This window comes from Xyrauchen texanus, chromosome 30 (genome assembly GCF_025860055.1).
Source record: "Xyrauchen texanus isolate HMW12.3.18 chromosome 30, RBS_HiC_50CHRs, whole genome shotgun sequence".
NCBI classification, from domain to species: Eukaryota; Metazoa; Chordata; class Actinopteri; order Cypriniformes; family Catostomidae; genus Xyrauchen; species Xyrauchen texanus.
Window position 1 is genome coordinate 35,723,754 of NC_068305.1, and position 11,769 is coordinate 35,735,522.

At 38.4% G+C, this 11,769-nt stretch overlaps 1 protein-coding gene across 2 annotated transcripts; it reads right to left on the minus strand.

The window, feature by feature from the left end:
- Positions 1–29: 29 nt before the first annotated feature.
- Positions 30–11,531, minus strand: LOC127623829 (dihydroxyacetone phosphate acyltransferase-like). Of its 2 annotated transcripts, XM_052098377.1 has the most exons (15): positions 11,440–11,531; positions 8,654–8,845; positions 8,395–8,571; positions 8,103–8,232; positions 7,773–7,900; positions 7,535–7,610; positions 6,419–6,570; positions 6,170–6,300; positions 5,535–5,758; positions 3,734–3,982; positions 3,556–3,635; positions 3,331–3,471; positions 2,044–2,143; positions 1,423–1,516; positions 30–620 (listed from the first exon to the last, which is right to left on the minus strand). In XM_052098377.1, the coding sequence occupies exons 1-15, from the start codon at positions 11,449–11,451 to the stop codon at positions 506–508; spliced, it is 2,001 nt and encodes a 666-aa protein (XP_051954337.1). In that variant the 5' UTR covers positions 11,452–11,531; the 3' UTR covers positions 30–505. The 2 variants fall into 2 exon arrangements, with proteins under 2 accessions (XP_051954337.1, XP_051954336.1); XM_052098376.1 differs by lacking the exons at positions 8,395–8,571; positions 8,654–8,845; positions 11,440–11,531 and having other exon boundaries at positions 30–316; positions 559–620; positions 7,773–8,197.
- Between the last annotated feature and the right edge of the window lie 238 nt (positions 11,532–11,769).

An 11,769-nucleotide genomic window follows, 5' to 3' on the forward strand; every position in this document is an offset into this window, starting at 1 on the left:
AAAAACAAATGCATATTGAACAAGCATTTTTAAATTAATATTTAGAAGTAGATGTTTATGTCTATGTTTTATGTTCTTTTTGCTGTAATTTAAGTAATATATGAGTATCTATTGTCTGTATGATTTTCAAATGGATTATTAATTCCTATCTGTTGTACTTGTAATAATTGTGTGTTACAGTAGGAAACACACAAACAACCTCAGTGATTAACACAACAGATGAGTTCAGCTGGTATAAAATGGAGAGATGAGTCGCTGTCATATGATTCTTTTCATAGTCTGGCATCTGAACTGATCCGAGGAGTTAATTCACCATCTGCCATGGACACAAAAAACAGTGAAAAATGCAATTTAGTTGTTATGGAAATATTGTAAAATGTAGAGGTTCCAGACCCAAAAGCTATAGCCACTACAGTACCAATATCATGAGGAATTATTCCATTCTACAGCCATAAGACAGTATTACTGACAACAGGGGCCAAACTTTAATTAGTCAGAGATTGAATCATTTGTGTAGTGTCTTTGATTGATCCAGTACAAAAATATCAATGCATTTACTTAGCAGGTCCCATATTCTCTTCACTGCAGCTTTATTCACTGTGAACTCATTCTGCTCATCACTGAAATAAATAAATAAAGAAAGAGGTCATTATAACTACTGTATTTTAATTTCTGGCATCAAAGGGTTAGTTCACCAAAAAATTTAATTAATAATTTATCCAACCTCGTGCCATCGAAGATGTGTATGGCTTTCTTTTTTCTGCTGAACACAAATTAAGAATATTTCAGCTCTCTAGGCCCATACAATGCAAGTGAATGGTGGCCAGAACTTTGAAGCCCCAAAAAGCACATAAAGGCAGCATAAAATTAATCCAAACTCCAGTGTATAAAAAATATAACTTCTTTATCACTATAAATCTTGACAGCAGTCTGCTTGGAGATCATGATTTTAATCTTGATTACACTTCCTGCAGCAACATCTAGCGTTATGTGCATGCATCAAGCGCTAAGAAGTGTAATCGAGATTGAAATCATGATCATAACTAGAGACTGCGATGGCAAGATGTACAGTGAAAAAGGAGTTATATTTTGGTTTGTTGATCTCAGCCATAACAGACAGTATGATATTTAATCACTGGAGTTGTATGATTGGATGAATTTTGTGCTGACTTTATCTCCTTTTTGCAGCTTCAAGGTTCTGGCCACAGTTCACTTGCAATGTATAGACCTACAGAGCTGAGATATTCTTCTAAACTCTTGTGTTCAGCAGAAGAAAGTCAAATTTGAGAGAATTTTCATTTTTGGGGGAACTATCCCTTTAAACACAAGCTGTGGCAAGGAGGCGGCCTGTGTTAGCATTAAGGGTAATAAAACCAAAATAGGTTTTGGTTATATATTTATTTCTAAAACTTTGCTGCTTACACTTTGGTTTTGGTCACAGCAGCCAACCTGAGCAAAGCAGAGAGAACATTCTTCTGTACATCAGATGATAAACACTCATATGAATGAACTTCACCTGCAAATAAAAAAAGAGAAAGATTTCAGACAAAAGCTTAACAAATAGTTTACCCAAAAACGTAAATTCGATCAAAACAGTAGAGTTGCGTTTTACGGCCCATGCACAATATTCCAAGTCCTCTGAAGCCATACTGTATAATTGGTTTGTGCAAAGAAAAGACCAAATGTCTTATTTGCTTCAAATCCTCCCCCTTCGCTCTAGTTCTTAAATCTCATTAAATTCATATGGACTACTTTTATGGTGCTTTTGTTGTCATTTATAAAGCTCAAAAGCCTCCGGATTTTTCTTTAGAAAAACAAAAAAGGCAAACATATTTAGAAAAGACATGAGGGTGATTTTGTCATTTTTTTTGGTGAACGTTCAGGTAAGTGCATTTTGAATACTCGGTTCACCTTTGGACATGCAATAAGCTGTTATCTACTCATTAAGGTCATGTCACAGATACCCAAAGCAAACATCAGTCCCGACACGCCTGTGAGCACAGATAGTCTGGAATCAGAGGTTATCTGAACGTGATCCCTCACCTGAAATAAGGAGCTTCATGATGAAACTGCGGACGATGGGTAAGAAGTTCTTTTCTCTGAATGTCAGTGAGCTCTCCTCACACAGGAACCGAAACGCCACCTAAACACACAGATTAATACTGGGATTATACAGACATATTGTACATTCTGCACACTTGCATTTGGAAATTTTAAACTATAGGAACAGTTCAACTGAAAAACTTTGGGGCCCCAACAAAAAAGTTTAACATTTGCTTTTTTGGTTTACACACGTACTATTCTCCTACCGTGTGTCTCTCTCTCTGTCATTTATATATCAATGGACTGTGTTGTGGTGATTACTTATTAAATGTAATCTGATTTGGATTACAAATTACACAACTAAAATTGTAATCAGTAAAGTAATTTTTATATTACACTTTTAGGTAATATAATTAGATTACTTTTGGATTACTTACTGCATGTTATATTTGTAACCCTTTCAGACCATAGACTGTAAAAAAAGATGGACGATGCCCCTTAGCTCTTTTCCATTGGTGAGAACTGAAGCCGCCAGTGTCCCGATATGGTGCTGACATCTTGGGACTTGAGTCTGCGCAGTTGTGATTTCGGGACCAGACCTGCGCAGTAGTGAGCAGGAAGTAAAGCCGCGAAATCAAGGCCCCGCCCTCACTCTCGCTGAATCAATCGCAAGCACACGCCCCTGCACTTTTGACTTTTGATGGTGTGAAATAATTAAATATAGAAATTTAGATATTAAATTTAAAGCTCCAATCTCCTCAGTCCTCCGAAGATCCCGAAAAAAATTCAGTTGGTGCTTCAGTGACTACTTCGCTCAGAGAACCTGTCAATCATGATGTCACAGCACCGTTTTTATAGCATTAAATAACTAAAAACAAACTTATTTTGAAAACAAACACTTGAAATGACATCAACATGATAGTTTCTGTCATTTACTGTAGTTTCTATCTTTGGAAAAAAGATATGTGAAGTGTAATTGAATTGTTTAGTTGGTCTCACGTCCCGTTGAATAACATGGGGAGGCGGGGTTTATGACCTATACTAGGACCAGTCACCGGGTGGCGATCGAGACGTTTTGGCTTCACGTTTGAGGGCTTGTGCGGCACACTTGTTTCAGACCTTACATCCATTCCTATGGACATCACATTTCTCTGCTGTGGAAAGTCAATTCCATATGGTAATTCCAAATAAAAGTCATTGAAATCTGATTATGCATATTTAAAAAAGTGATGCAAATATTCATCAGTTTGTGATTGATATATAAGAATCAGAAATGACCCCAATCACCTGATAACTCTCTATTAACGGCTGCAGAATCGCTCTGAGGAAGGCGACGGTTTCCTGGCCATCATCTCTCACGTAAAACTCTTTATTGGAGCTGCCAATTATGCCAGACTGCTGTAGCAAAGAACACCCCTCCTCAAAATCCTGAGAGAGAGAGAGACAGACAGGTGTTTAGACAAATGTCTCATGTTCACACGTCAAAGGTTATGCTTAAACAGTCTGGCTCACCTGAACCGCTTGACCAGGAATGAAGACAAACTCATTGGAAAAGAGTTCCAACAGGAAGTTAAAACGACGAAAGAGGTCATCTGGAAAAGCAATGACATAAGTGACCCTGTTCTCTAAGAAGCGGTATTCATTTTTATATTTTCAACCAAAGGTAATTAACAGAAGACCTGGGACTGACCAGTCCTATTATTTGCAGCTGTTGTCATAGCGATGGCCACCATAGCAGGTCGAGTAAATATGTGCAGAGCTTGATTCCTGTAGGAGGTGCACATGAGCACAGCAGCAGCACGCCTGAGCATGCCCTCCTCTTGACTGACAGGTCCTTGACCTGCCTCCTCCACTAAATTGACACGCCCCCTCTCACAGCACACTATTGAGTGATGCAGTGTTATGCTCGATGACATCACCTCAGAATCTGAAATGTGCTCTTCAAAACAGATGCAAAAAAAATCCCATATTACTTGTTTACATAGTTTAAAATGGCTTCTGAATGGTTGCTAGGGCATTGCTATATGGTTTCAAGGGTATTCTGAGTGGTAGCTAGGGTGTTCCTGGTGGTTACTAGGGCATTGATATGTGGTTGATAAGGCATTACCATGCAGTTTATAAGATGTTCTAAATGGATGCAATGGTTTTATGGCCGGTTGATAGGGCATTGCTAAGTGGTTTCTATGATGTTCTAAGTGGTTGCCAGGGTGTTGCTATGTGGTTTCTAGGATATTCTGTGTGGTTGCTAGGGTGTTGCTTTGTGGTTTCTAGGATGTTCTCAGTGGTTGCTAGGGTGTTCCTGGTTGTTGCTATGGCATTGCCGTGCGGTTTCTATGATGTTCTGAGTGGTTGCAAAGGCGTTACTATGCAATGTATAGAATGATCTAATGGAAGCAATGTTTTTATGGGTGGTTGATATGGCATTGCTCTGCGGTTTCTAGGATGCTCTAAGTGGTTGCTAGGTAATTGCTATGTGGTTTCAAGAATGTTCTGAGTGCTTGCTAGGGCATTTCTCTGTGGTTACTAGTATGTTGTGAGTGGTTGCTAGGGAGTTGCTGTGTGATGTCTAGGATGTTCTGAGTGGTTGCTAGGGCGTTGCTGTGTGGTTTATCTGATGTCTGGGAGGTTGCTAAGGCATTACTATCCAATTTCTAGGATGTTCTAAAAGGATGCTTGGGTGGTTGCTAAGGTGTTGCCATGCAGTTTCTAGGATGTTCTGAGTGGTTGGTAGGGTGTTCTGAGTGGTTGCTAGGGTATTGCTATGCGGTTTCTATGATGTTCTGATTGGTTGCTAGGTCATTGCTATGTACTTTTTAAGTGGAGTTTTGTTGTTTTTGGACACTGTTTATCTCTTTCACGTGTGTTGGCATGAGTCCTAGAATTACAAGAACTTTCATGATTATTTCACAATACCAGTGCATATTGCTGAGAAAGCTAAACTATTTAGAGACCTCTGGAAAGACACAATAAACCCCTAAAGGAGGTGCACATTAATTTTCTAATATTTAATTGAATAATACACAGCTCACACATTATAATGTACGGCTAGCTTTGGGCTATGTAATTCAGCTCACATAGTTTAAAAAACATTTCCGGGCTCAAAACAAATCAATCTCTACTGACATCATCTGTGACATGCAACATCTTGTTTACAGTAACTACATTATCTAGATCCGTTAGTCCAACATGGCAGAAATCAGATCAGTAATTTGTCTTTTTAAAATGAGGCTTAAGCCTGACTGAAATATGAGTCCAGCACGTATACATGTTAACTGTACTGCAAGTGGCCTCAATGCTCGACATGTTGAACACCTCCTTAGCTGATTTTGATTATGCATTGTGTCATGTATTTTATTCTTGGACAGACAAATGAAGACTGTAGCCTGACTATGCAAAAACTCACTGTAGCTTGATTTTGAATGTGCATGTAGACTCACTAACTGAGTAATGAAATGTGATTGGTTCAATATGATCTCTGCACATGCTCTTACTGGGCCAGTTGAGGTGAGCTCCAAACCGCAGGGCGAGTCTTTTCAGCCAGACCGTTCTGTGGGTTAGCTGGTCTAAATCAATGCCCTGGAGATTCTGCAGGACAATAAAGGCCATCAGGTTCCATGGGCTCTGTACTACATGTCTCTCCTGCAAACGGACCATTGTGTGGGCAAGACCTGACACAATCTCCTGTGTCTCCTTATTGGGCTTCATGGGCAAGTATCTGTAAATGAGACAGAAACAAAAAGATGGAACTTTAATGACAGCATTTTATTGGCAGTATTAACTAAAAGTAACAAAACCACTAACAACATTTTTCAGTAGCATTACACTGTTTTTAGATCAGCTTTTCCTGTATCTAGCTACTTTTTCCAAAAAGTAGCTTTGTGGTGTGACAAATTCGTACATCGCTGCTTTTTCTGTTCTGCTGTATTGAGTATTCAGTCTTACAACTGACTGAGGTAAAAACCAAACATTTGCATGAACTGTCCGTTTCCCTTTAAGCAGCCTTGGAAAAAGTCTGATTAATTCCAATGAGTCTTTGAGATTATTGGGCTGAGTAGTTCAGTTCAGTGATTGGAGATTTCACTGATCTCAGTGCAAATTTAAAACTAGTTAAGTCTGTGTATATTACCTGGGCACAAGATTGTACTGTTTGCGGTTCAACTTTCCATTCACCCTTTCTCTTACTGACACAGGGCTGCCAATGTACACATGCATGCAGCCGTAATCTTCCTTCAGCACCGTCCTGGCCTTCAGCAAACCCTGCACATTCACAGCAAGCAAGAGTAAGTCACTCTGTTTTGCATAAATGTTATCAAGTGTATTTCATTCATATTTTTGAACACATGAGACTTCTGTGATGAAAGAGTTTGGACAATACCCTAGTGGTCTCCTTAGGTTTGGGCACACCCAGCAGCTCGTGAGCAAGGAGGGAACCCTCCAGCACGCGATCATAACTGATGCTGATGGGGACTAGACTGATATCAAACACTTCTCCTTTAAAAAAGGGCTCCAACACCATGTTCATCATTCCTATGAGGACCAAATCAGAACTACATTTGCATTTATTCATATAGCAGATGCTTTCATCCAGAGGATGGTTTTTAGCTCAAAGAACTGAGCTGAGAGAACAGCAAAGGACCCAGAACAGGCCCCTGCGGAAACCCGCATTTATAATGAATCTTTATTAAAAAGAAACTCTTTAGAACAACATGCATTGGATAATTGTGCACAATAAGACTAGGAATGCGCATTAAGAAAGCAAATAGGGTCAATCTTGACTTTATATTGGATAGTTCACCCAAAAATTAAAATTCTCTCATCATTTATTCACCCTCGTGCCATCCCAGATGTGTATGACTTTCTTTATTCTGCAGAACACACACTAAGATATTTAGAAGAATATCTCAGCTCTGTAGGTCCATACAATGCAAGTGAATGGGTGCCAACATTTTATGCTCTAAAATGCACATAAACACAGCATAAAAGACATTCATAAGACTCCGGTGTTTAAATCTCTTCAGACGTGATATAATAGGTGTGGGTGAGAAAGAGATCAATATTTAAATCTGCTTTTACCATAAATTCTCCTCCCAGCCCAGTAGATGGCAATATCCATGAAGAATGCAAATCACCAAAAACAGAAGAAGTAGAATGTAAAAGTTAAAGTTTAGAGTGATAGTAAAAAAGGACTAACATTTTGATCTGTTTCTCACCAAAACATATCGCTTCAGCAGACATAGATTTAACCACTGGAGTCTTCTGGATTACATTTTTTTTAGTTTTTTTTTGCTGTATTTATGTGCATTTCGTCACTTCAACATTTTGGCACCCATTCACTTGCATTGTATGGACCTACAGAGCGAAGATATTCTTCTAAAAGTCTTAAGTGTGTGTTCTGCAGAATAAAGAAAGTCATACATTGGCATGAAGGTGAGACAGTGATGAGCCAATTTTCACTTTTGGGTGAACTATCTCTTTAAGTGTACAAGCTTACCTAGCTTTGGTGTGACAGATTTCAGTGTACGACTCCGTAATCCTTCAACATAAAACTCTACAGGCGCAAAACCTGTCTGCAGAAAAACAGCAATTGTTTTTGACAGTCTCAAGAGTTCAGTTTCTGTGGCTAAATAAAGTTTCACTAGTGCACTTGAAAAGACTTATTAAAGATTCACTAGTGCAATGGAAAAGACTGTTATTTGCAAAAAGGCATTGAAAAATTATCCAAATCTCACCCGGACAATTGTTCTGACATATTCAGATAGCACTGCCCAGTACAGTTTGTCTGAGCCAATGGCACGACGAATAAAAAATGCACCTGACCGCCGAAACATCTCACCAATCAGCTTCATCCCCATCAGAGCTATGGGAGAAATAAAGATGGACAGATTTATAAAGCAGTGGAGTAAAAATGTGGTACCATAGCTTGAATACAAGTATGATTTTATGGCCATTTTTAAATAAAAAAAAATGTACATGTACATGCAAAATATGTGAATGAAAAATGAGGGATTGTGGAGTTTTGCTACATACAAACATGACAAACAAAATCTGCAGATACTTGCGAATTCCAGCTGCAATGACGGGAAGAGAGAGGTCATAGGTGAACATGATATATGACACAACAAGAAAGTCCACATAGCTTCTGTGATTGGGCATCAGGATAACGGGATACTCCTGAATGGCCTGCTGCAGCTGAGGACAGAAATTCCAATCAAGTTTATACGTAAAGCAGATTTCAGTGTTTTCAGTACAACCTTTCACAGAAACATCAGCCTTTTTTCTAATACTAGACTATTATGGAGGATTTAAGCATTAACAATTCTATCTTAACTTACTAGAATAACTTTTACTAACCCATGTAAGTCCATCCTGGTTGACATGTATAGAGCGAAACAAACTCTTAAACACTTTGCTCATTATGAATCCCAGCAGACGAACGAAGCCCAGCTGAAGATTCTGACTCATCTCCTCCAGAATGGACGATGCCTCTTCGAGAATTACCTCACGTGGTTCATCACTCTCAAGCGCGATCTGTGCAAGAGTGAGAGACAATGAAATATACTGGTATGAATGTCTCCATCAATCTCTCTCTCTCCCTCCCTCCCTCTCTCACCTCCTTTATGATGTAGCTCAAGTACTGGGATTCCAGCACCATCCTGTTGAGAGCGCTGGCTGAAGTGGGTGTGGCCCCACGATACGGCTGGGGGTTAAAAGTCCGAAGGGCGTGCTTTATGTCACTATCCTGCCGCCTCTCATCCAGAATGTCAAAGAAGCCATCAGGTTTTGCCTCCAATGCATCTGCACTCTAACACACAAATAAAATATTCCTGCTAAATCTGATATTTGTATGCAGAGATTGTATACATACAAACAGCATCAACACAGTGATTTATTTTTGCCAACATTGACAGGAAATTTAATATCAAGGAGTAAAAGAGCTGTTAAGGTTGTAGTCCAAAAAGCCTGAAGAGAATTAGCATTTTTGAGCCTTGGGATTTTATTATGGGTTTTCATAATGGCAGTTTTGGATTTATGAGTAAAATTCATGTTTGAGGAATGACTGTGTCTGTGTGTAATTTATGTTGTAGATCAATAAGCTAATATCTTAAAGTAATGTTTACCACATAATGACCTTATTTTACTCCCATTCTCAAAATCCATAGGAAATCCCAAGGGTAATTTAAAAAAAAAAACACATTATATCCACACTGCAGCAATGCAGAATTGTTTATTTTGCATTACATTATGAGAATAAGATATTTTCATGTGAGGTGTAAGGAAATGTGCTTAATTTGATGAGGTGAAATATATACCAGAAGTGTTCTTGACAGGTTTTGTGAGATTCATCCATAAAGATTTGCTTGAATTTTGGTACAGTTTCTATATAATAACCATTAGAGTGCATCAAAATGTTCTCTCATCCTTTATCGATGTGACTGCAAAAAATATGAGGAATGACATCAAGGTCTTACTTTAAACATCAAATTCCAATTACTTTCAAAAAATTACCAAAATGTTCTGTGCTAAGCTACAACCACCATGTTTTTTGGACATGCTAGGCAATGGCATGGTATTTTTTGAAGCCCCTTTCCATGTAAATCCATCCATCGTCAACCGCTTATCCTGTGTACAGGGTCGCGGGGGGCTGGAGCCTATCCCAGCTAACATTGGGCGAAAGGCGGGGGACACCCTGGACAGGTCGCCAGTCCATCGCAGGGCCCTTTCCATGTAAATATTATAGAAAATTAAAAGGTATTACGATCTCATTCATCACAGTAGCATGGTCCCACCACAGTTAGTTTTTGTAATAGTCAGCTATATATATATACATATATATACACTGGCAGCGAAAAGTTTGGGAAGATTTACAGATTTTGCTGTTTTGGAAGGAAATATTAACTTTAATTCACCAAAGAGGCATTCAGCTGATCTATAGTATAATCAGGACATTACTGATGTAAAAAACAGCACCATCACTATTTGAAAAATTTATTTTTGATCAAATCTAGACAGGCCTCATTTCCAGCAGCCATCACTCCAACACATTATCCTTGAGTAATCATGCTAAATTGCTAATTTGGTGCTAGAAAATCTCTTGCCATTACATCAAACACAGTTGAAAGATATATGGTTTGTTAAATGAAGCTAAACATTGTGTTTGTGTTTGAGTTTCAACAGTATGACACAGACTGGTATGTCATAAGGTCAATGTTAGGTCAAAAATAGCAAAAAAGAAACAGCTTTCTCTAAAAACTCGTCAGTCAATCATTGTTTTGAGGAATGAAGGCTATGTAATGCTTGATAAATGTGTACACTACAGTCTCCAAAGATAAAGGACAACTGACTCTAACAAGGACAGAAAGAGATGTGGAAGATCAGATGTGCAACTAAACAAGAGGATAAGTACATCAGAGTCTCTAGTTTGAGAAATAGACACCTCACATGTCCTCAGCTGACAGCTTCATTGAATTCTACCCGCTCAACACCAGTTTCATGTACAACAGTAAAGAGAAGACTCAGGGGTGCAGGACTTATGGGAAGAATTGCAAAGAAAAATCCACTTTTGATACAGAAAAACAAAAAGAAAAGGTCAGAATGGGCAAAGAAACACAGACATTGGACAACAGATAATTGAAGAGTGTTACAGATTTTAACCCCATTGAGCTTTTGTGGGATTAGCTAGACTGTACAGTGTGTGAGAAGTGCCCGACAAGACAGTCACATCTATGACAAGTGCTACAGGAAGTGTGGGGTGAAAGGTCACCGGAGTATCTGGACAAACTGACAGCTAGAATGCCAAGAATCTGCAAAGCTGTCATTGCTGCACATGGAGGATTTTTTTATGAAAACTCTTTGAAGTAGTTTAAGAAGTTCTGAATATTTTTTTTCAAATTGTAATAGTCATTTTTCACATTATTAAGGTCCTGACTGATACATTGTGATCAGTTGAATGCCACTTTGATGAATAAAAGTAACAATTTCTTTCCATAAGAGCAAAATCTGTACATTATTCCAAACCTTTGACCGCCAGAGTGTGTGTGTGTGTGTGTGTGTGTGTGTGTGTGTGTGTGTGTGTGTATGTATATATACACATATATATGAGAGAGAGAGATTTTTTTTTATTATTAATATAATTGTATGTGTTCAACTTGACACGACGTCCACTATGAATACATTTTCAATATATTACAATAAAGAAAGTGACTCAAAAACACTTTTTCACTCAGTGTTTACACTGTAAGCGAGCTATTCGACGCGGCAAAAGCAGATGCTCCGTTATCATCAACCAGGCTGTCGATCGGTAGCCTTTGTATGATACGATACAATGTCCGTAAGGAACATAACCCAGAAACATGACAAATAAAACAAACTATAGAGCAGACAAAGTTTTGTTCATACCGCTCGCTCCATGTCTTATGCAGAAGCCGGTGTTTTCACTCTACTCTGACCAGACGTCCGATCAAACTGAACCTCGAACACACAGACGCGCGGGCCCGACGCTTCAGCCAATGAGTGCGCGCGCCGCGAGAACGCCTCCATCACGCCACCTGTTACCCCCAATAATCTCAAACTTTAAACTATCTTTATGAAAGATTATCACATTCAAATGAGCTGTAATAAAAAAAAATATTATTTTAATAATTAACTGTGCAGGAGATTATATATATATATATATATATATATATATATATATATATATATATATATATATATATATATATATATATA